The 23,594-nt window shown below is 40.3% G+C and overlaps 1 protein-coding gene across 2 annotated transcripts in view; it reads left to right on the top strand.

Annotated features, from left to right (window-relative positions):
• NOV (Histidine kinase-, DNA gyrase B-, and HSP90-like ATPase family protein) overlaps positions 1-23,594 on the top strand; it is a 74,689-nt gene that overhangs the window by 13,252 nt on the left and 37,843 nt on the right. For both annotated transcript variants that reach the window (XM_010248802.3, XM_088896791.1), the window contains exons 4-5: positions 5,041-5,145; positions 20,525-20,702. In XM_010248802.3, the coding sequence (XP_010247104.2) occupies positions 5,041-5,145; positions 20,525-20,702 (283 nt within the window). The remainder of the gene's footprint in view (positions 1-5,040; positions 5,146-20,524; positions 20,703-23,594) is intronic.

The following is a 23,594-nucleotide window of genomic DNA, read 5'->3' on the forward strand; positions in this document are numbered from 1 at the left end:
TGGACATTCTACAAAAGGGAAGACCTTTCCTTTGTATCTCATCTAATTGGTGTATTCTTTGCAAGTTTAACAATGAGGACTAGTAGCATTTACTAATATCTTGTTCCTTTATTGCAGAGTTATGGGTTTGGCTTTTCTTGATGTTTGGGTGCAGGTGGAATGTGCTAGTAGTGCAAGAATTATGTGGAGGTGTGAAAGAGTAGCATTGATTTGGACAATTTGGGAAGAAAGGAATGCTAGAATCTTCTAAGAGAAGGGGAGAAACCAACATGAATTAAAGGAATGTGTGATGAATAGGGTGATACATTGGTTGAAATCCTTGGACTTATTCCACCATGTCTCCTTCAATGATATCTAGAGGAATTGGTCAACGATGACAAGTTGTTCCTCTATAAACATTAGGGTGAGCACAAGCTAAGGGATGGCAATTTTCCCCATTTCCCCGATCCTCGTGGGGATTCACCCCGAATGGGGAGGGGATGGGGATGATTTTCCCCTCGCGTTGACGGGGATGGGGAAATTTTCATCCCCGTTAGTGGGGACGGGGAGAGCACTCCCCGCCCCATGGGATCCCCACTAATATATAAATGTATATATGTATGCATACGTTATATATGTATATATGTACACATACATCTTTATATTAATATTTTTAAAAATATGGTTGAATTTGTTTGAATATTTTCTAATATGATTGTAAATTTTAATTATTTTATTTTTATTTTTTAAATAAAATAAAAAAAACAAAATGGTTAACATTATAAAAAATCACGGGGAATGGGGATCCTCGTGGGGATGGGGATGGGGATAACCTTGTCCCCGTTAGCGGGGATGGGGATGGGGATTTTTCCAGGGACGAGGATGGGGAGAGGCTCCCCGTCCCCGCCCCGCCCCGCCCCGCCCCGCCCCACCCCGTTGCCACAGCCCCTTCTTGAAGCTGAATTTTGGTGGGAACAGTTAATGATATCCAGGCCCCTTTGGGTTGGGAGGGGTTCTGAGGAATGAGGCTGGAAATGTGGTATTCTTCTACTTGGGCCCTTTAGGGTTTGGGGACTCTAGTAGACTAGTAGGGTGGAATTACTACCTTTTTTTTGATCAACACAGAAAAGGTTTCATTAATTAGAAAAAATCATGGACACAAGAAGTTGTGAAATAAACCAGCTTTAGTAAGCTGGCCCAAATCAAATTTACAATTGAGCCCAAAACAGATGTGTTCTTTGTACCCTTTGCTTAGCTAAGCTATCTGCCAAGCTGTTGGCAGATCTCCTCACCCATCTCACACAGATTGACATGTCCCTTGATAGCCATTTAAACCTCTTGAGTTCATTCCTCAACTGCCATGTCACCCCTTCCTCCTACAACCATTTTATCATAGTTTTCGAGTCTCCCTCAATGATCAGTCTATTAATACCCAACTCTTTAGCCTTCTTAACCCCATAGGTCTATATGCTGCAGCTAGAAACTCTGACCTTGCCATGGGGTGTTTGATTGGGGAGTTTCCTTTTTCCTATCTTGGACTTCCAATTGGAGCTAGGGCTTCTTCCGTTTCTACATGGCAACCTGTTTTGGACAGAATTGACCAAAGGCTGGTGTGGTGGAAGGGGAAATTTCTTTCCTTTGCAGGAAAATTAACATTGATAAAAAGTATTCTCTCAAATTTTCCGGTTTACTATTTATCTTTACTTAAAAGCTCCTGCTGCTGTGGTGGGAGAGATTGAAAGGTTAGAGAGAGAATTTCTGTGGAATGCTAGGGCTGAGAGAAAGAAGTTACATTTGGTTAAGTGGGAGCTGGTGTGCAGGTCCAAAAATGATGGGGGTTTAGGGGTGAAAAGGGTTGGTGTCTTCAACGAAGCATTATTGGGGAAGTGGGTTTGGAGGTTCGGAAGAGAAAGGGAGGCCCTTTGGAGGAGAGTGGTGGCTTGTAAGTATGGGGTGATGAACTTTTGGTGGGATTCAAAGCCCCAAGGTTATATAATCTGAGTAAGAAAGGAGTGCCAATTTCAGATTGCTACGAAGTAGTAAATGGTGCTGTGGTTTGGAGGCCAAATTTTAGAAGACCCCTTTTTGATTGGGAGGTGGAGTGCTTGGAGTTGCTGGCAGAACTTCAGGCCTTGGAGATCAACTCCTCAGTTACAGATGTCAGATTTGGAAAGAGTGTAAGGATGGGAAGTTTACTATCAAGTCATTGTACTCAGCACTGATCAGAAATCAGGTGGAGGTTGATCCAGTTAGGGGTGTTTGGTGGAAGCCTGTACCACCAAGGGCTGGAAATTTGCTTGGTTGATTGTGAGAGGATGCATTCTAACATAGGATAACTTGAAACTTAAAGGTCTGCAGTTTCCTAACATAGTATTCAAGGTGGTCAAGAGCCCTTTGGCTGATCCAGCTGAAATTTTCAGTTGTTGGCCAAGAATCCAAGGTGGAGTTAAAGTCAAGATCCTTTGGACATGTATTCCTTTTGCTATGTGCTGGGAAATATGGAAGGAAAAAAATAGAAGGATCTTTGAGGAGAAAGAGAAAAGTATGGAAGAGCTGGTAGTTATTATTAGTTCGACAGTTATTGGTTGGGTGCTCTTGCTTCTAGAGTTCCAAGGACTGCGGAAAAAAGACTTTGGAGCTGACTTTTGGACTGGACTTCTCTGAATTCTTAATAGGAATGCTGATATCTATCTTATTTCTGAAATGGTGCTTCTTTTTGTTTTTGTGTGGCCTTAGTGCCTTACATTAGTGTAATCAGGAGGGGGTGACATCTTGTCACCTAGTTATGATGTGCTGTTTTTCCTTTTAGCAATAAAATTTCTTTTTTATTTATCTTCAAAAAAAAAAAATTGACCATGCCACATCACCTTGTTCCACAGGACTGGAGTATAGAGCAATTCATTAAAATCTGAAAACAACTTCAAGCTTTTTGCCTAGTGTGCCACTCTCAAAGTTATTGTTTCGACCAAGGCTTCCTTATTTTTCTCATTTTCTTCAAATATTCCTGCATTTCTTTCCTCCCAAACATTCCAAAGTAGTGCTGCTCTAGTATCTCCACAGGATCCTACCCCTCCTTTTAGTGCAACCAAAGAGGAAAGGAAACCATTTCCAAAAAAAGCGAACAAGGGGTATCAAGGGAACATTTATTCTGGGCAGCTCTGTAAACTCTCATTTCCTAGTCTGATGTAGTACATTGTTGTTGTTGAGGAGAGGTACCAGCTCGTGCCTCTCCTTGGGCAGTCTGTTTTGTAATATCATTATGCTGATTTTGAATAAGATATCAATCATTTATCAAAAAAACCAATTCCAAATAAAGCTAACTATTTTTGAAGCCGAATCGGTATTACCGGTTTTCTACCGAAACCAAACCAAAGCTGATCGGTTAACTATTGATTCAGTTCGTCGGTTTTTTGGTTTTTTTATATTTACAATATATGTTATAAAAAATATATTAATATATAATAAAAATTAGAAATATATATAAAATATTATATTTTAAATAATAAATAATATACTATATTTTATAAATATATATTTATATATAATGCATACTTATTAATTTATAATATAGAAAATATAAAATATATAAAAAATATATAATATTCATAAATATACATAAAATATATAGAAATATATGTATACTGGTTGGTTCGGTTAACCACTAGTTTTCTATATTGTTTAACTGAACTGAACCTTCAGTTTTTTAAAAATACCGAACCAAAACTGAACTGACCGGTTAGATTAATCGAATTTTTGGTTCAGTTTTGGTCGGTTCGGTTCGGTTTCTTGCTCATCCCTAGACATCCCAGTTAGGGGACAAACACCAATTTGGTCTTTTTCTCTGAAGAACATCATAGGTATTAATACAACCATGAAACACTTCCCAACAAAAAGCACTGATTTTAGGGGGAATGGGAGAGCACCAAATTTCCTTGACTGGGAAAGAATGAGTGGAGGAGGTGGCTACCAAAGAGTGTAGGAAGGATTTACAAGAAAATAATCCGTCAGAATTAGGGCCCCAAACCCTAGAATCCGATCCACCTTCTCCCAAGAACACTGAATTCAGCAAGCCTAATTGCTTGGACAGTAGGAAGTTCAGACTATCTAAGGTTCCTGTTAAAGCCAAAGTTCCAATTCAACCCTGGAAGGTGAGAATGCTGACTTAAGGAATTCAGAAATAGGCCTACCCTTGAACCTAGAAAGATAAAAAAGAGAAGGAAACCTCTCACCCCATAGGGTTATCCCCAATCCACATCCTCCCAAAATCTGATTTTACTACCAGAAGCCAAGTCATACCTGATATGATTTAGAAAAGTAGGGAGAAAATCATGGATGACCTTCCGAGGAGCTGCCAAGGTAGCTCTACAGACTACAAGGACATCCAACATCCCATCCGGATTTGGGCTGGTTGATATGGAACTGCTAAGAATTGAAGGGGATTCCAAGGTGGTAGTGGGCTGGTTGAGGAACCCGGAGTTTATTGTGTGGGGCTTTAAGAATAAAGTCAAGAAATTCAAGTGGCTGACAAGGAATATGTTTGCAAGAATACAATGGGTGGAGAGATCAGCAAATGCATTGGTTGACTGTTCAGCCAAGCAAGGGGCAATTAGGGAACATTTGTATTGGGCACAACTGTAGTTTGATTTGTCTTTTACTATGTTGGGAGAGGATGCATTTCACACCTCTCCAAGGAATGCTTGTATCAATATGTTTCTTTCACTTAATAAAATAATTTACTTATAAAAAGAAGTGTTGGAATGCCATCAAGGATGGTTAATGAAAGTCTTTGTGGACTTCCACACTAATGGTGCTATGTAAAGGAGTTTGAATGCAACTTTCATCTCATTGACACCAAAGAAAAAGGGAGCAAAAGAATTAAAGGATTATAGATCCATTAGTCTTAGGGTTGCAACTTGGGCCTAGTTAGCGTAAACCCATCCCAAACCCAACTTAGCTTCCAGTAATATTTCTTGTTATCTATTGAAATGGAAATATTTTTGTGGAAACTTTCAAATGTATGTTGATGTTCTCAGTTGCTAATTCTTTTTCTTACTTTTGCAGGTTTTTGGTAAGATGCTTCAATTTTATAAGCTGACAACTAAAAAAAGGAAGAAAATGAAATCAGTGATATCGTTATATCCATTTATTGGACTACTAAATGTTGCTGTAAGTTCTTGGTCTTTATCTTCTTTGTCAATTATAGTAAGAATATTCTTTTTTAGTATTTGCCCAGTATATGAATTTTCTTCATGGACAAGGTATTTTTTTAAATGGTAATGATACAGGAAACCCTGAGATACAATATTAAAATAGTCCTTTATCCAATGTGTTTTCTGTAAAGAAAAACTGGATACAGCAAACCACTTTTTGTGCATTGCAAGATGGCTAGCTTATTGTGGGAGTTCACTAGAATCTTTAGGGTACAAAGTTATTTTCTATCCATGCTTGAGGCATCCTTCTTCAATGCTAGTATCTAAAGGGCTGAATAGAAATAGAAAAGGAAGAGCCATGTGGAGTAGTATGCTATTGGTAACTTGTGGGGAGGGAAATGCACATATTATGAAAACAAGGTGTTTATTGAGGAGGTTCTAGTGAAGGCAATGAGTTACCATTATAGGTGTAAAACGGGCTAGGCTGCCTGACATGATGTGGGCTGTGCTTTAGTGGTCCCTGTGCTATAGTACTGTGTTGTGTTGTGCAATTGTTCTAGGCATGACTCACACCGTCGAGCTAGGGAGTTGGGCCCCCTTTCCAATGACACTTAGCTTTAGGAGGCCAAAGGCCCTAACTGACTTAAATCCCCCTGCCAAAAAAAAAACTATAAGCAGCTAGTTTGGGGGGCATCCTTGTATTTAGTCATTGAGGGGGCCTAAATCCTCAAAATGCCCCCCAACAACTATAAACTACTTTGGGGTGACATTTTGAAGTGATAAAAAACTTTTAAAAAACTCAAAAAAGACCAAAATACCCCTCCCAAGTCCTAGTGACTATAAACTAGTTTAGGAGGGCGTTTTGGCCAATTCAATATTCCTAACTCCTATAAATTCCCTTATCCTTACTCATTTTGTCGCAACAAAAATCAACATTTCATACTCTCTTACTACAATTTATCTCTCTCTCTCTCTCTTAGTCTCTAATCTCTACCATTTCAACTTCTCAACTTTCTTTCAACAAGGAGGCTTGCTCAAATGTCTCAAGTTAGCAATTTGGGAGGCTAAGATGTTTCATCTATTGAAATCAAGTTGGGATATTGGACTGGACTAAAAATAAAAAAAAAGATATTGGACTGGACTACCGATATTTAGATTTATTAAAACGGTCGGTTCTTCCCAGTAGTCGATCAAGACTGCAGTTAGTCTTGAATCCAAAAAGGTTTCGGATGGAGAAAAGAAGAAGAAAAGGAGAAAAGGAGGAGAAGCAGAAGTACACAAGGGTTTAGAAAGGAGAGGGACAGATACTGGGAAATGCAGTGAGTTGTGGATGTGGTGCAACGCCGCTTCCCTTTACGGACTGCAATGGGGAGGTCAAGGTCATCCGAAGGAAGGGAAGTAGCAATAGTGGAAGGTGTCTCAGTGAGACCTGGATGTGATAAGGGGACTATAGTACCTGGATCTGGATCCGCAGAAGGAACTGGGGTTGGCCTGGACTGCTGATGACTGAAATCAACTTGCCTCCATCGCTTGTGATAGACTTTCAACTCCTGACACCTCTGACAACCCTCCCCATTACAACCCTCATCACTCAATGGAATGGGTAAAGGAACCTCAGATGAGTTAACCCCACTCTCACTGCTCTCCCCTTGAGGAAAAAGGCCCAAATTCTCACTACTCTCCCTTTGAGGAGAAACCCTAGGGTAATAGGGTACCTCCTCAAAGAAAGTGACATCCATCGAGACATCATCTTCCGGAAATAGGTTCATAGCAGCAATAACCCTTTTGAGTTTGTGCATAACCGAGAAAAATGCATTTGGAGGCCTTAGGGTCAAATTTGGAATGATGAGGGCCAAGAATCTGAACAAAGCAGGTGCAACCAAAGGTTTTAAGGGGAACAGTAAATAATTCCTCATCTGGGTATAGAAGGGTAAACGGAGGCTTCATGTCAAGAACCCGTGAGGGAACCCGATTAATGAGATACACTGTCGTGAGAATAGCATCGCCCCAAAAATGGAGGTAAACACAATGCTTCTAGCCACCTCCAAAATGTGCCTATTCTTCCTCTCGGCAACCCCATTTTGCTGTGGTGTATAAGGACAAGTTCTCTAGTGAATAACCCCATGATCGAGTAGATAAGAGGCCAGTGGCTTGGCAAAGTACTCTTTCGCATTATCAGATCTAAGGATTTTGATTTTGACCCTGAACTGGGTTAAAATCATCTGATGAAAGGTCTGGGTCAGAGCGGGAACCTCATCTCGAGAACGCATAAGGTAAACCCAAGAAAAACGGGTATAGTCATCAACAAACAACAGGAAATATCTGTACTCTCCCATAGAAGGGATGTGATATGGGTCCCAAACATCGGTGTGCACAACATCAAAAGAATTACTACTTCTTTTATTACTCAAGGAATAAGATGTTTTACAATGCTTTGCAAGCTTACAACTCTCACATCTCAAATTTGACATCTCAACAGACTCAAACAAATTAGGTAACAAACTCTTCAAAGACCAAAATGATAAATGACCTAAACGATTATGCCAAAGCATAACTGGACTCACGACTGAGAAACAAAAGACTTCTTATCCACATGCTCTTTCCAATGAGAACTCTCTCCAAGCAGATAGATCCCATTCGTCTCACGACCAGTCCCAATTACCTTCCTCGTCTCCAAATCCTGAAAAACACATCGGTCAGGGAAAAAGGTTACTGAACAGTTCTGGTGTTTTGTAATACTACTGACTGAAAGTAAATTAGTATCAAGTTTAGGAACATGCAAGACTGAGGATAAGGAGATAGTATCAGACAACTTGATGTCTCCCTTGCTAGAAATGGGAACAAGGGAACCATCAGCAATGGATACTTTATCTCTACTAGAAGATAAGTGATAGGTAGTGAACAGTGATGGCAAGCTAGTCATATGGTCAGATGCACCTGAGTTTATTACCCAACAATGTTCAGCGTTACCTGGAGCTAAAGCATGGTAAGCTGAGGCCCGAGTACCTGAATGAGCAAAGGCCGATGTGGCTGGGGCTGATGATGACTGAGCTGAAATCCCAACCAACTGTATTAGGGCAGCTCGAACAGCAGCTAAGGTGTCTAGGGGCGTGTCTTTTGTGCCCGATGAGGATGCTGAATCGGTATTAACCATATGAGCATTACCCCTTTTGTTCCGTAGTTTTGTTGGGACTAAATGAGGGTGCAACTTCCAACATGTATCTTTAGTATGCTTGGGTTTCTTGCAATGTTCACACACTAGATCCCGCTTATCTTCCTTCATGTCTCTTTCTATATCACTCCCAGACTTAGGTTTAACTGCTGCTAGGGCTGGGGGGAAGGGTTGATGCTGCATCATAACTTTTCTCCTAGTCTCTTCACTATGCACCAAAGAGTAGGCTTGAGATAAGGTCACACTGTCTCTTGTTAGTATCTGCTGTCTCACAATGTCATAATCGGAATTCAGACCAGCCAGGAATTCAAACACCCTATTGGTCTCAACTTGCTTTCTATGGGTCTGTGCATCTTTTGGACTTTCCCACTCAAGAGTCTCCAGATGGTCAATTTCATGCCACAGAGACTTCAAAGTAGAGAAATAAACAGAGACTGGTTTCTCTCATTGTTTGAGGTTATTTACCTCACACTTCAATTCATAGGCTCTAGCAACATTAAGGGGTTGGGAGTAGGTCTCTTTCATGACATCCCGGATCTCCTTGCCTGTTTTTGCCCACAAATAATTTCGGCTGATATGTGGCTGCATAGAGTTGCACAGCCATGTCATAACCAAGTAGTTCTCCTGAACCCACTTGGTATACATTGGGTCCTCCTTGGAAGGTTCTTTCACATCTCCCAATAGGTAGCTAAGTTTTCCTCTTCCCCCAATAGCCATCATGGCCAATTGGGCCCATTCTAAGTAATTGGATCCGTCAAATCTCACATTTGTAATCTGAAACGCAGTCTCAGACATATTACCAGAACTGTTGTTCCCAAAAACACCTTTCCCCTGATTCTTGAACTCCATTATTGGTTAAGAATTAGTAATTAAGAACTATTAGAGCTACTGCAATAGAAAACAACACTTAAATAACGGATCGCAGTCAGAATTCTGTATGAGTTCAGTTCGGATCTGATCTGAAACCAATCGACAGTTCAGAATGTAAGCAGTCCAATAAAGGTTCTCACCCCAAAACAGGCTTTGAAGCCAAAACAGGTCTAAAAACCACTTAGAAAACAATCTATAATGCTGAAGCAGATTTAGGGTTTGATCGTAGGGTTAAGGAAACCTTTGTGAGAACATAAACAGTGCTCAGCCACACCTTCCAAATAGGTTTACAATCAAATCTGGTTGTAGGGTTAATGACAAACCCTAAAAAAAATCAGAAAAACCTGATCGCCTCTGAGAAAATAAAGGAGAGTTCAGCCGCTCCTCCTAGATAGGTCCAACCTATCTTTGACTGTCGACGATCTCAAGGAAAAAATAAAAACTTACCCAGAAAACTCTGATCGCCACCTTCAATCTCGGCCTGAATCCTAATATCGATCCTTTTAACCTTCTCTGATTCTTCCTGATTACCAAAACACTCTCCAAGCCTCTACAAGCCTTTGGACAGCTGCTAATCCCTTCTGGTAACCTCCAAGAATCAGCCAACGAACAATTCTTTGTAAGCTTCTAGCCCTAGGCAGTTCTCATGTGGTTGGCTGGACTAGACACACATGAGAAACCCTAGATAGGCTCTGATACCAAGTAGTCGATCAAGACTACAGTCAGTCTTGAATCCAAAAAGGTTTCGAATGGAGAAAAGAAGAAGAAGAAAAGGAGAAAAGGAGGAGAAGCAGAAGTACACAAGGGTTTAGAAAGGAGAGGGACATATACTAGGAAATACAGTGAGCTGTGGATGTGGTGCAACGCCGTTTCCCTTTACGGACTGCAATGGGGAGGTCAAGGTCATCCGAAGGAAGGGAAGTAGCAACAGTGGAAGGTATCTCAGTGAGACCCGGATCTGATAAGGGGACTGTAGTACCTGGATCTGGATCCGCAGAAGGAACTGGGGCTGGCTTGGACTGCTGATGACCGAAATCAACCTGCCTCCATCGCCTGTGATACACTTTCAACTCCTGATACCTCTGACAACCCTCCCCTTTACAGCCCTGATCACTCAATGGAATGGGTAAAGGAGTCTCAAATGGGTTAACCCCACTCTCACTGCTCTCCCCCTGAGGAAAAAGGCCCAAATTCTCACTACTTTCCCAACCACCTTTACCTATGGCATTGGCTTTGATGGAGCATTTTATCAGTCCCAAATTCCCAATATGATGGCAGTGAAACTTGGGAAACGGGAGCCAAAAGAAAAACTGTCGATGTTTGGACTTCACAATGAAAGAAGTTACAGGAAAGGGTATGAGAGCCATTGCCAAAAACGTGAAGAAGATTTTATTTGCCAATCTAGTGGTGGTACTGGACATTTAAGAAGACATCCAGAAACACGAAAAACAAAATGACTCATCACAAACACAAATTGCACACACATCTAGTTTTTATAACAACTTTTCAATATTCACAAGAAAAAATGAGACAAGCACTTGCTAGGTATATTGTACATGCAGAACAACCATTTATATTTTCTGAAGATCCAAAATTTGAAATATTTTTACAATTATTTGTAAATTCCTGTTTTAGAAAAGTTCTTATATATACTGCAAGAACAGATGCATATAAAATTTTTCTTTCATGTAAAAAATGTTTATTTTCTACTTTCAACCCTTCTAAAGTTTAACTTCAGAAATTTGGTCATTCAAATATAATATTAGTTATATTTGTGTAACTGGTCATTTCATTTATGATTCATAGCAGTTACAAAAAAAGAATTTTAAGTTTTACAAGACTTGAATTGCCACATGCTATTTTAAATACTACATGTACTGATTGTATTGAGAATAAATCTTTTTTCTATTAGCTTTGATAATGCTAGCAATAATGTTGCTGTAAATATTTTAAAAATCTCAATTAACCTATTTTTTTGAAGGAAAAATGTTTTGTATTAGGTGTGCATGTTATATTTTAAATTTATGTATTCAAGATGGTTTGAACATTTTTGTTTTGATCAGTAACAAAAAACTTTATTAATGATGTGAAGATGGTTTGAACATTATTTATGTTAGATGTTCAACATAGGTGAAATTCCACCTATTCTATGTTAGAAGGTTGCATCCCATTATAACTGACGATGAATGGAATGTTGGCATTTGTATAAAAGAATATTTAGAACATTTTTATGAAGATACTAATGTTTTTTTGGGTTTTATTACCCAATTTCTTCTACATTACTTAATCAAATATATGTAATTAGTTGTCAAGATTCATCCTGTCCTGTAACAGCTTGTCAATTTTGAGGATTCTATCCTGGATAGCTGCCCAATAAAGAATGTTACTTTTGATGGGACATAGGCTTCCTAGGTTCACTTCCATAGATCCTTCCCCCCCATTGTTCTGTTAAAACCTTGCTGTCCACAGTCTATTGGCAGGATTTCCTGGGTTGATCTGCCCACCTATGATTTCATATGTTCCTTAATGGTAGCATCTGTGTTTGATGCCAAGTTAAACAAGATGGGTATGAGTCAGACAATGGTCTTGATTCACAACACAAATATTTCTAGTGTGTTTATATATATAGCTCCTGGTTTATATTGGATGAATTGAAAGAATTTTTCACTGCCTTCCATGATGCCTTTGCATATGCTGGTTCCACCCATATGAACTTCTAACCTGGGATTTTTTCCTAGTCAAGATCCACACTTTCCTAGTCCCTCGTAGACTTTCTTTTTCTTCCCATATCTTCATAACCATTTTCCAAGGAGGGCCTTATTCATGATTTATAGAGATTACTTTTTTTTTTCTTGGAAGACCTTTGGGGCCAGGCCACTGAATGAAATCTTTTTCTTCATTTGGGTCTTCCCCACTTCCCAAAGGTTATTTTCCTAGTTTGAGAGGGCACTTTGAATGAAGGTTCTTTTCCACCTTTTGAGAGGTACCCTCTTTTCCACCCTACCAACTTCCTCATCCTTTCCATTACCGGATCCCATAATTGTTGAGTTTGGATCTTCTACCCACACCTACCCACGCTTCACTACAACTGTACATTGAGAACATCTCCCGTATTTGCATGTTACCATTCATGGGGAGATGTTCCCAATGTACAGATGTAGTGAAGCGTGGGTAGGAGATCATACTTCACAATTGTTTGGATCCATAGTTGTCTCCTAAAGGTAGACCAACAACTTTAGATGGTAGAGAACCACTTATACAACCCAGAGTAGCAGCCAGCTCATCTTTGTTTTTGCACTTCACCAATTGGAATTAACTCACTTTTTCTTAGGTTAATTTTGACGCCTGAGGCAGTCTCAAAACAAATGAGGAGGCATCTCAAAAAAGATCATGTCTTGTTGTCTAATCCTCGAAAAAAGGATGGACTTGTTTTAGAAGCCAGAATAACCACCACACTATTCAAGTTTCAAAAGGTTTCTCCAGAATGAAAGCGGGTTTATTTGGGGTTGGGCCTAACAAAAAGGTGAATGAAAAAAAGGGAAGATTCCAAGAGAAGTAAAGAAGTTCCTGTTCAAGCCTGTTAGCGTAGGGGTATTTCTGTCTTTATACCTAGATTAATGTTGCTGATCTGTAATGGTGTGTTGGAACAAGTGCTCTTAACTTAAGTAAGGGCACATAGGTCTTTTCAGTTATGTTTTAATAATAATATAAATACTTCCTAGCCGACTGGGAGAAGTCATGTTGGCTCTTTCAGTTCGAACCAGAATTCTCTCTCTCTCTTTCACCTTTCTTCTTCTACATAACTGATCTCAGACAGGCAGAACTCTAAGGCAGACCTGAATTTTAACATGGTATCAGAGCACCTTGAATCTGCCTAGATTTCTGCTTGCCTAGGTTTCTATTCTCTACGCACCCTATCTAGGTTTTTTCCTTTTTTTTTTTTCTGTGTTCGATTAGAGATAAGGGAAAGGGCTGAAAAGGAGTGATCGCCCTCTTCCCTTGGAGGTTTCTATGCCTCTAGTCAGGTTGTATGTGGTCGGTTGGTGTGATTTCTGAGATCGCCCTCTCCTAGTAGAGGAAGAATAGAGGGCCGAACTGTGTGTGCAGTGGCTGTCGTGTGTGGCTGTTGTGTGTGCAGTGGCTGTTGTGTGTGGACTGATTTCCTGCTCGTATGGGTGTTAGTTCAGTGATAAGGTAAGAGATTTCAGTGCATGATATCTGTTATGGATTAAATAGGAAGTGTGTTTCAGACCATATGCTAGGGTTTTGGACAGTAATGTGCTAGGGTTTGTGCTGGTTTTTTTGTGTATTTTGAAGGAAGAGATATGATCGTATAGTGGTGAGATTTTAGGTAGTTGTAGGAGTAGGGTTTGTGGTGTGAGCACACTTTTCAGCAACAAGTGCTGAAATCAGTGTGACAGGTGTGATCTAGGGTTTTTGGTGTAAATAACACACATTCCAGCAACAATAAGTGCTGCAATCAGTGTGACAGGTGTGACCTAGTGGTGTGTAGTGTGCAGATCTCAGTGATAATAGAATTCAACAAGTGTGCAGAGTCGGTGATAACATAATGGGAGATAATAATGATTATAAACCTAGTGTGATGGTGCCTACAGACTACCTGAATGTTCAGATGACCTCCATTAAATTAAATGGAGAGAATTATGTGCCTTGGGCTAAATCCGTTGAAGTCTTTCTGAAGGCAAAGAAGGAGGTAAAACACATCAGAGAGGAGAAACCCTCCTCTAACTCTCACGAGTATGAAGGCTGGGAGCAAGAGGATGCTCAGATCATCACATGGTTGTGGAACAGTATGGAACCCAGGATTATACTTCATGTTTCTTGATACTGCCAAAGAAGTGTGGGACCATGTGTAGAAATTGTATTCGGGGTAGGACAATACAACCAGAGTTTATCAGCTTTATCAAGAGTACTTTAACCTGCAACAGGGCAATCAAAGTCTTGAGGAGTACTATGCCAACATGAGGAACATACGTAATGAGTTGAATGTCTATCATCCTCTCACTTCTGATGTCAAGATTCAGCAACAACAGAGAGAGCAGCTTGATGTGACTAGATTTTTGGTGGGACTAAAGTCTGAATATGAACCGGTACGGGCTCAGATATTAGGAGGATCAACTCTTCCGTCCCTATAAGAGGTATTTGCTTGACTCCGGAGGATTTCTATCGGATCTATTGAGAACTCTAATATCTCAGATAGATCTGCCTTTGCTGCATCGAGAGGCCGTGGTGTGAGAGGTGGAGGTAGGGGAGCTCAGTTTGGCCGTAGTGGTTCTGCGTATGGCCGAAGTGGCAATGGTGGGTCTACTCATAATCGTGGTGGTGGTCGTACTGGGGGCAGAGATTCAGGGGGAGCCCGTGGTAGAGGACGTAGCTCAGGCCCGAGGAAGTGCACTCATTGTGGTATGGATGGACATACCATCAACTATTGTTATGATCTACATAGTCCTCCCTCAACCTGGGCCAATGATGCCGCGACCGGTGACTCAAGTTCCAGCTTTAGATAGGAGAATCATTTATCTGATCAGATGCCTCCTACATCCACAGATGGTCCCATGAAGGAGATGGTGAGTGTTCCCCCTGATGAATATGAGAGGTTTATCCAATCACAGCAGAACATGACGACTTTTGCTCACTCAGGTATGGCTTGTCTGACATCTACACCCAATCCCTGGATCATTGACTCTGGAGCCTCCGATCACATGACTGGAACTCTAGGTGTGTTTTCCTCCTTATCTCATTGCTCAACATCACAATCTGTCACCCTTGCTAATGGTTCCACATCCTCAATTTGTGGTGTTGGTAATGTTGACCTAGATCCTGTATCCCTCTCATCAGTTCTGTATGTTCCTAAATTGCCTTTTAACCTTATGTCTGTTAGTAAGCTGACCAAATCACTTAACCGCTCCATTACCTTTTATCCTTCTATGTGTGTTTTTCAGGATCTCAAGACGGGGGTGAAGATTGGTGGAGGGCATCAAGCAGGTGGACTGTATTATCTTGACGGTGGTGGTGGTAGAACTTCAACAACTCTCCAGCCATCTCTTTCTCCTCTCCAGTGGCACTGCCGATTTGGTCATCCGTCGCTAAAAGCCTTGAAGTCCTTGGTTCCGTCCTTGAGTCAGCTTTCTGTTTTGGATTGTGAGTCGTGTCAGTTTGGGAAACACCATCGTGTTTCCTTTAGTTCTAGGGTTGATAACCGTGTGTCGAGTCCTTTTTCTTTAGTTCATTCAGATGTTTGGGGTCCTTATAAAGTGATGTCATATAATGGATACAGATATTTTGTCATTTTTGTGGATGATTTTTCAAGGATGACATGGCTCTATTTAATGAAAGAAAGAAGTGAATTGTTTACCATTTTTCAGAAATTTTATGCTGAGATTCATAACCAATTTGGTACCCACATCAAAGTTTTTCGTTTTGATAATGGCTGCGAATATTTATCCTCATCATTTCAGGAATATCTGGACCAACACGGCATTATACATCAAACCTCGTGTACTTACACCCCACAACAAAACGGGGTGGCTGAGAGAAAGAATCACCATCTCCTTGAAACAACAAGTTCCCTCATTCATCACATGCATGTTCCCAAACCTTTTTGGAGTGATGCAGTGCTTACCTTTTGCTTTCTGATTAATCGGATGCCCACGTTCATCCTTGATGGTCATTCTCTGTTTCAGGTCTTGTTTCCCACTTTGTCTCCGTTCCCTCTTACGTCGAGAGTTTTTGGGTGTGTCTGCTTCGTCCATAATCTGGGTCCCGGGAATGACAAGTTCGATGCTCGTTTTCTCAAGTGCATCTTCCTTGGCTATTCTCGGACCTAGAAAGGGTATAGGTGTTACCATCCTAGTTTTCGACAGTCCTTTGTGTGTGCTAATGTCAGTTTCTTTGAGTCTACTCCGTTTATTTTGGGGTCCGGTGATGCTTCTTCCTCCTCATCACCTCCTCTTCCACTTCCCGTTGTCGATCCTCCTTCCTTTGTTCCAGTCGTGCCCAAATCCTTGCCTTCGGTGCCACCGCCTGTTGAACACCCACCTATCCATCATGTGTATACACATCGCCCACGCGCACCAGCTACTACTCCTCCGGCTACATCTCTGTCGACGGATCCGGCACCAGATCCGCACTTAGCATCTGAGCTTGATCTACCCATTGCTTTGCGGAAAGGTAAACGTACTTGCACCCTTAATCCCATTTCTAATTATGTTTTTCTTACTCAGCTTTCCGCTTCCCATCTCCAGTTTGTTAACCTGTTATCATCAGTTATTGTTCCTGAAGATGTCTAGGAAGCCCTTGCCTCTCTAGGGTGGTGCCGTGCCATGGAAGAAGAACTCTCAGCCCTTCATCATAATCATACTTGGGACCTCACTGCTCTTCCTCCTAGGAAGCAAGCTGTTGGTTGTAAATGGGTTTATACGGTTAAGTATCTGCCTGATGGTAGTGTTGAACGCCTGAAAGTGCGATTAGTTGCAAAAGGGTACTCCCAAACCTATGGTATTGACTATACAGAGACATTCTCACTGGTTGCTAAGATAGGGTCAGTTTGTGTTGTGATCTCTCTTGCAGCCATGTATGAGTGGCCACTATTTCAGCTTGATATCAAGAATGCCTTTTTGCATGGTGACTTAGTCGAGGAGGTTTACATGGAGCAACCTCCAGGGTTTGTTGCTCAGGGGGAGGATGGTAAGGTGTGCAGACTAAGGAAGGCTATATATGGGCTTAAATAGTCTCCTCGAGCATGGTTTGGTAGATTCAGTGAGGTGGTAAAGAAGTTTGGTATGAAACAATGCAAAGTTGACCATTCTGTATTTAGTCATGACTCTTCGGGAGGAAAAATACTGTTGGTGGTGTATGTAGATGATATTGTTATTACTGGGAATGATAACATTGGTATTGACAGGCTGAAGACTTATCTGTAGGATCACTTTCAGACAAAGGACCTGGGTAAGCTGAAATACTTCTTGGGGATAGAGGTAGCGAGATCCAAGTATGGTATTAACCTGTGCTAGAGGAAGTATGTGCTTGATTTGTTGGAAGAAACAGGCTTGTTGGGTGCCAAACCAGCTGAAACACCCATGGACACAAACACCAAGCTAAGCAGTGATATGGGTGAAGTGTTTGAAGACCCTGGCAGATACTGACGACTTGTGGGCAAACTGAACTACCTAACCATTACCAGATCAGACATCTCATTTGCAGTCAGTGTGGTAAGCCAGTTCATGCAAAAACCTCTTATTCCTCATTGGAATGCATTGCTGAGAATTGTGAAGTATCTAAAAGGGGCTCCGGGTCGTGGTCTGATATACAAGAGTGGGGGAAAACTTGAAATAGAAGGGTATTCTGATGCTGATTGGGCCGGTTCTATGTCTGATAGGCGGTCTACTACAGGCTATTGCACGTTTCTGGGAGGTAACCCGGTGACATGGAAAAGTAAGAAGCAGATGGTTGTGGCAAGAAGCAGTGCAGAAGCAGAATATAGGGCTATGGCGCACACTGCTTGTGAATTAGTGTGGCTAAGGAACCTTCTACAGGAAGTAGGGTACAACATTAACACTCCAATGAAGCTCTATTGTGATAATCGGGCTGTAGTTCATATCTCTTCTAATCCAGTGTTTCATGAAAGAACCAAGCACATTGAGGTTGACTGTCACTTTGTGAGGGAAAAGGTGCTGAATGGAGAGCTAGACACTACACATGTTAATACAGGAAATCAGTGGGCTGACTTATTTACAAAAGGCTTGAGTCGGGGAAGAGTGGACTATATCTGTAACAAGCTGGGAGTATATGATATATACTCACTAGCTTGAGGGGGAGTGTTAGCGTAGGGGTATTTCTGTCTTTATACCTAGATTAATGTTGCTGATCTGTAATGGTGTGTTGGAACAAGTGCTCTTAACTTAAGTAAGGGCACATAGGTCTTTTCAGTTATGTTTTAATAATAATATAAATACTTCCTGGCCGACTGGGAGAAGTCATGTTGACTCTTTCAGTTCGAACCAGAATTCTCTCCTCTCTTTTTCTCTCTCTCTTTCACCTTTCTTCTTCTACATAATTGATCTCAGACAGGCAGAACTCTAAGGCAGACCTGAATTTTAACAAAGCCATTGGAGAAGCTGAGTAATTAGGTAGAGTCTTGCTTATTATGATTATAAGCTGGAGCCCAGCATGTAGATGTTTTTGGGTTCTGTCATCTACTGGGGGTTTGGTATATGTTTTCTTAGGTTGGTTAGGAGGTTCGTCTGTTGAATTCTAGTTTTGAAGCTCATATGAATGGGAATGTGTTAGGGTTTGTTCAGATGTTTTTTTGCCTGTCTTTTGGATTGGAGAGTTTCACTTTTTGGTGTGTTTCTTTTGGTTGTGATGTAGAGGGTTTGGTGTTGGATGGTGGTTGGGTGTTAGGTGGATTTATTTATTCTCTTAGGTGACTTCTGGTCACCTTTCTTGTATTTTCTTTTTTTTTTTCTTTCAATAAATTTTATTTTACTTGTCTTTCAGAAAAAAGGATGTAATCTTCACTAAACTGTAGTACTTCAGTGGGTTGACAGTTCTCACCAGTCTTGTAACCTTCTAGATGGCCGACCACCTTCTACAGCAGTACAGCACAACACACCATTCATCTCTTGTACCTATGTGCCAGACATTTGGAAGCACTTTGTGTTTCTCTTTGGTTCTCTATGGTTGTTGGAGTCCTTAGTGGGGGTTTTGGCCTTTTCTCACAATCTTCTATCATTGACCTAGGATAGGAAATATTTATGTAGAGAAATATAGTTGGGTTTTGACAAGAGATGATTCCAGAGTCTATGTGAAGAGCTATGATAAGATTTTGACAAGGTATGTTTCTACTTGTACACTGAATTAATTGCTAATGGGTGGCAGTCTATAGCAAGCTCAGCTCTTCATAGTTCATGGACAGACTGTCATTTCTGTTTTGTTCTCCTTACCCCAAGGAGTTGTGGAACTCAACTTTGAAGGTTGCTTGCTTGTAAATTGCTCTCTATGTGGTTGGTGAGGTATTTAGATATCAGGACTAGAATAGTTATTTTGGTTTATGCAAGTCCTGTTGAGCATGGTGATGTCATTTATACCAAGATCGTTTCCCTCCTCTACAAGCTTAGACTGCTGTCCTCTTTAGAAGTGAGGGAGTGGAGGGATATGGAAATTTCCAAATGGTCCTGGGGTGGTGGATTGATGACTTAGATGGGCAATGGCATCTTGATGTCACATTATAGAAACTAGATCTTTGTTATCCTAAGTGACATCTTGTTCAGATGATTATGGCTTACTCTAGCTGATAGCTTGTCCAGGAGTGAGTGGTAGGTTTAAGTTGGTTGGGTCCCTTGTGTCATGGATTAGTTCTTTGCGTTTTTAATTTTGGTTTTGTCATTGTAATTTATGTTGTATTTTTTTCCTTTTCATTGACCGTTTTTTTATGTGTTTTCCTGTTTGATTTTTCCTTTTTTTGGAAGTAAATAAAAAAAGAAAATTTTATTAATAAAAAGAAAAGTACATCAGCAAGGGTGACCAGGAATCACCTCCAACATCTTACAAAATAGTCAAAAAGAGAAACGAAAAGACAAGACTTACTGCTTGAATCCAACTCAAGAAGAGACGAAAAAATAGCACCAATATCTTTTGGTACTCCTTAAAAACCAGGAGATTAAGAACCCAATCCATAATCCTTTTCCTACATAAAAGAGCAATCTGATCCCTTTCTCAAACCTTGTCTTCAATTATTCTTCTATTTCTTTCTTTCCACACTTCCTAATAGGCAGCTCCACGCTATCTTTACCTTGATGTTTACTCTCATGGTAGGCAAACGAGCAAAAATCACAGAATTTTCCAATCTCTGCCCAATCATCTTCCCAAAATTTTATTACTTTTTTGATAATTATCCTAAAATTTAATTGTTGAACAATTCACAACCTTGAAGGAGACATTCAAGAAAGGCTGACTGAAAACTCATTATTCCTTTCCACACACAAACTCCATAAGAAGACTTCACTTCCTTAGTATCCCACGCAAACCCCATCACCCCATATTTACATGCCACTACTTTCCTCCACAGGGCTTTCCTTTCAAACCTCTTTCAAACCTCTTTCTGCAGTTTTCATTAATAAGTGGCTTCCTGTCCACTCCTTAATAGGTATGTCCTTTGTTATTAATACTATTGCATATTTTGGTTGGTAAAATTAGTTCTACACATTCTTCATTTTTGAGCTTTTGGTATACATTGTATTGAAGCAACTGGTGCATTAATGGTTAAAAAGCATTAACTGGTCAGTGGTCACATGGGTGATAGTAATTTTGTTCCCATTGTTATTAATCGCAGGTGGCATCTATTAAGAATGGAATATGGGATAGTCTCTACGATACTTTCCAAGCCATTGGTCAGCATGGATTTGTCACGCCAATTTCTGATCCATCTAATAAGCCTGAAAGTATAGATGTTGGGCCTGATGAACAAGCTGCTGCACCAATCAATGAGCTCGTTCCTAAACTTGGATGCAGTAATGCTTTTTCACCATAGAAAATTTGCTTGATCAAACCAGCATTATTATTTTCTTGGTCTTTTTCTTTTTATAGGTCATGCATTAGTTTTTGCTGTCCTTGATTGCTTTGAAGGAAACATCATCTATACCACTGTATTAGTAATTTCTTTTGATCAATAACTGAAAATTTCATTAAGAGTTTAAAAGAGAATTACAAGTATATAGAAATCAGTTGTAGATAAAACAGCTTATCTCCACTACCCAAGTTCTTTACAACTGAGATCAAAACTTTTGATTCCTCAACCCCTTGTTTTGCCATAGTGTCAGCCATGCTATTCATTGTCCTTTGCACTCATTCAGTTTTAATATTCATTCCCCTGGTTATCCATTTAAACTTTTTGAACTGATTTTTGTATATCCACAAACCATTTCCCTTGTATAGTAGCCACTTACAACAACTGTGAGTCTCTTTCAATAATCAATTTGTGTACATTCAGCTCCTTTGTTCTATTTACCCCTTAAAAAATTGCCAAAACTTCAGCACTCAATGAGTCATTAGGGCCAATCAGACCTGAGAAGGGTGCCAACACATGGCCTAACTCATTTTGGAAAACACCTCCTACACCTTAAGGGCTTGGGTTTGTTTTGCTTCTTCCATCAAAGTTGAGTTTAATGTATCCATCATGTTGTTCTAGAAGCTACAAGTCTTGGATTCCAAAGTTGGTGTAAGGGCCACTTTGTACTACTTCCTCATGAGGTCATCCATTGAGAAGTTCAAGAATAAATCCAATGATTTTAGCTAGTGAATTACTTTGATAGTTGTACATTCACTCAAGGTTTCTTTGGTCCTCTCTCTAAAAGTTCTTGCATTTGTTCTCCTATAGTGCCCCAATTACTGTAGCTCTTGGGCTTCTCCACATGATTGTATTTCTCTTCTTTGGCCAAACAAATGAAGAGGGAGCACAAAATCTTGCCACGTTGGATGGAAGAGACCACCTGCAACCAAACAAAAGCAAGGAATTATTCCCAACTGCTAGTGTCAAATGGAAAGGAGATGGGTAAGTGAAAACATGATTCACTATTTGCTTTGCAGAGAACACACCAATGAGGAGATAAATAGGAGTGGGGTTCCTTTTCTATAGCGTGTCACAAGTACTAATTTTCTCATGGTTCTCAATTAAAACTACTCTTGGAGGAATTGGTCTCCCCCAAAACTCTGTCATTGGAAATAGCTGCAGTGGAGGCAAAGGATAGGCTAGGGCCTTGAAGAAAGAAGCACAAGAATACAAGAGAAGGATCTAGAAGAGGAAAGGGTCCGAAATTGGCTATCAGACTTGAGTGGATCTAAGTAGCTTTTATTCCAATCTCACTCAGTAGAGATCTCACCTAAAGTAGTTTTGAAACACCATGAGCCATAGATCTATATTCAGCCTCTGCACTTGATCTAGCCACAACTGACTGTTTTTTACTCTTCCATGAGACCAAGTTTCCTTCCACAAAGGTGCATACCCCTGATGTAGATCTCCTGTCATCTAAGCAACCTGCCCAATCTACATCTATGTAGGATTCCAGCATTAATCTTTCTTGGTATGAGAAGAGAATCCCTCTGCTAGGATGCTTCTTTAGGTTTGCAATTATCCTCTTAATAGCTTCCTAGTGCTGAACTCGAGGAACATGCATATACTGACTCACAACACTAACAACATAGGAGATGTCTGTATGTGCCATACATAAATATAGTAGCTGGCCTACCATTCTCTGATATCTTCCTACATCCTTAACTAACTCACCATCCAAAGCATTAATTCTATGATTTGGATCAATAGGAGTATCAACTGGTTTACTTCCTAGCTTCCTAGTCTCCTGTAGTAAATCCAACACATACTTCCTCCAAGAGATGAAAATTCCCAAAAAGTATTTCAGTTCACCTAGATCCTTGATCTCAAACTCTTGCTATAGACAAATGCATAAGCTTGAGAAAGAGTCACACTTTCTCTAGAAAGGAGATGTTGCCTGGCAATGTCGAATTTAGGGTTTAGCCCAACCAACTGATAGGTTACTGCGTCATTCATACTCTCCCAAACCACAGTTTCTAAGTGGTTGATCTCCTACCAAAGAGTTTTCAGCATGAAGAAATAAGTGGCTAGAGGTCTATCTCCTTGTTTTGTACTAATCACCTGATTCCTTAACTAATATCTAGCTACATTTTGTTTTGAGAATAGGTTTCAGTCACTCCATCCCAATTCTCCTTTGCAGTATTAACCCACAAAAAATTTTTACCAATATGAGGTAACATAGAGTTACATAGCCAAGTCATCACCATGTAATTCTTCTGTACCCACTGGAAGGGATTTGTATCAGGTTTCTTCTTCTCCCTAGTGATGTACCCTAGTTTCCCACGAGCACCAATGGCCATCTTGGCTGATTGTGCCCATTCTAGATAATTTGTACCATCAAACTTCACTGTAGTAATATTCTAGACCTAAAAATATCACTACTACCTCCAATACTCAGACCCATGTTACCAGTGGACTTTTGCTCGGTACTCCAACTCTCCATTTTACTTCAAACAGTTCAAAAGCAGAAAATAATTAGGTAGAGAGCCTCCAAGATCAAATCAATCTCATACACAAAAGAAACAAACCTTTTCGCAAGAAGAAAACTCTATGTGGAGAGAAATCTCTCTCCTCCCACTATCTCTCATCGGAGAGAAAAGTGAATTGGCCACTCCAAAAGGCCTAGAAAATTCCAGAAACCTAACCGCCTTCTATAGAATACCTAGAGAAGTCCAACAATACCTGAGCGCCCATTATCAGATCAAAATTGAAGTGTCCAACTTGACTAGGACTCTTCCTTGCACTCTATTTCTTCCTGATTTTGATGCCAAATCATAGATCACCCTCTTGATGA

Source organism: Nelumbo nucifera, chromosome 1 (genome assembly GCF_055504915.1).
Source record: "Nelumbo nucifera cultivar China Antique chromosome 1, China Antique-T2T, whole genome shotgun sequence".
Lineage (NCBI taxonomy): Eukaryota > Viridiplantae > Streptophyta > Magnoliopsida > Proteales > Nelumbonaceae > Nelumbo > Nelumbo nucifera.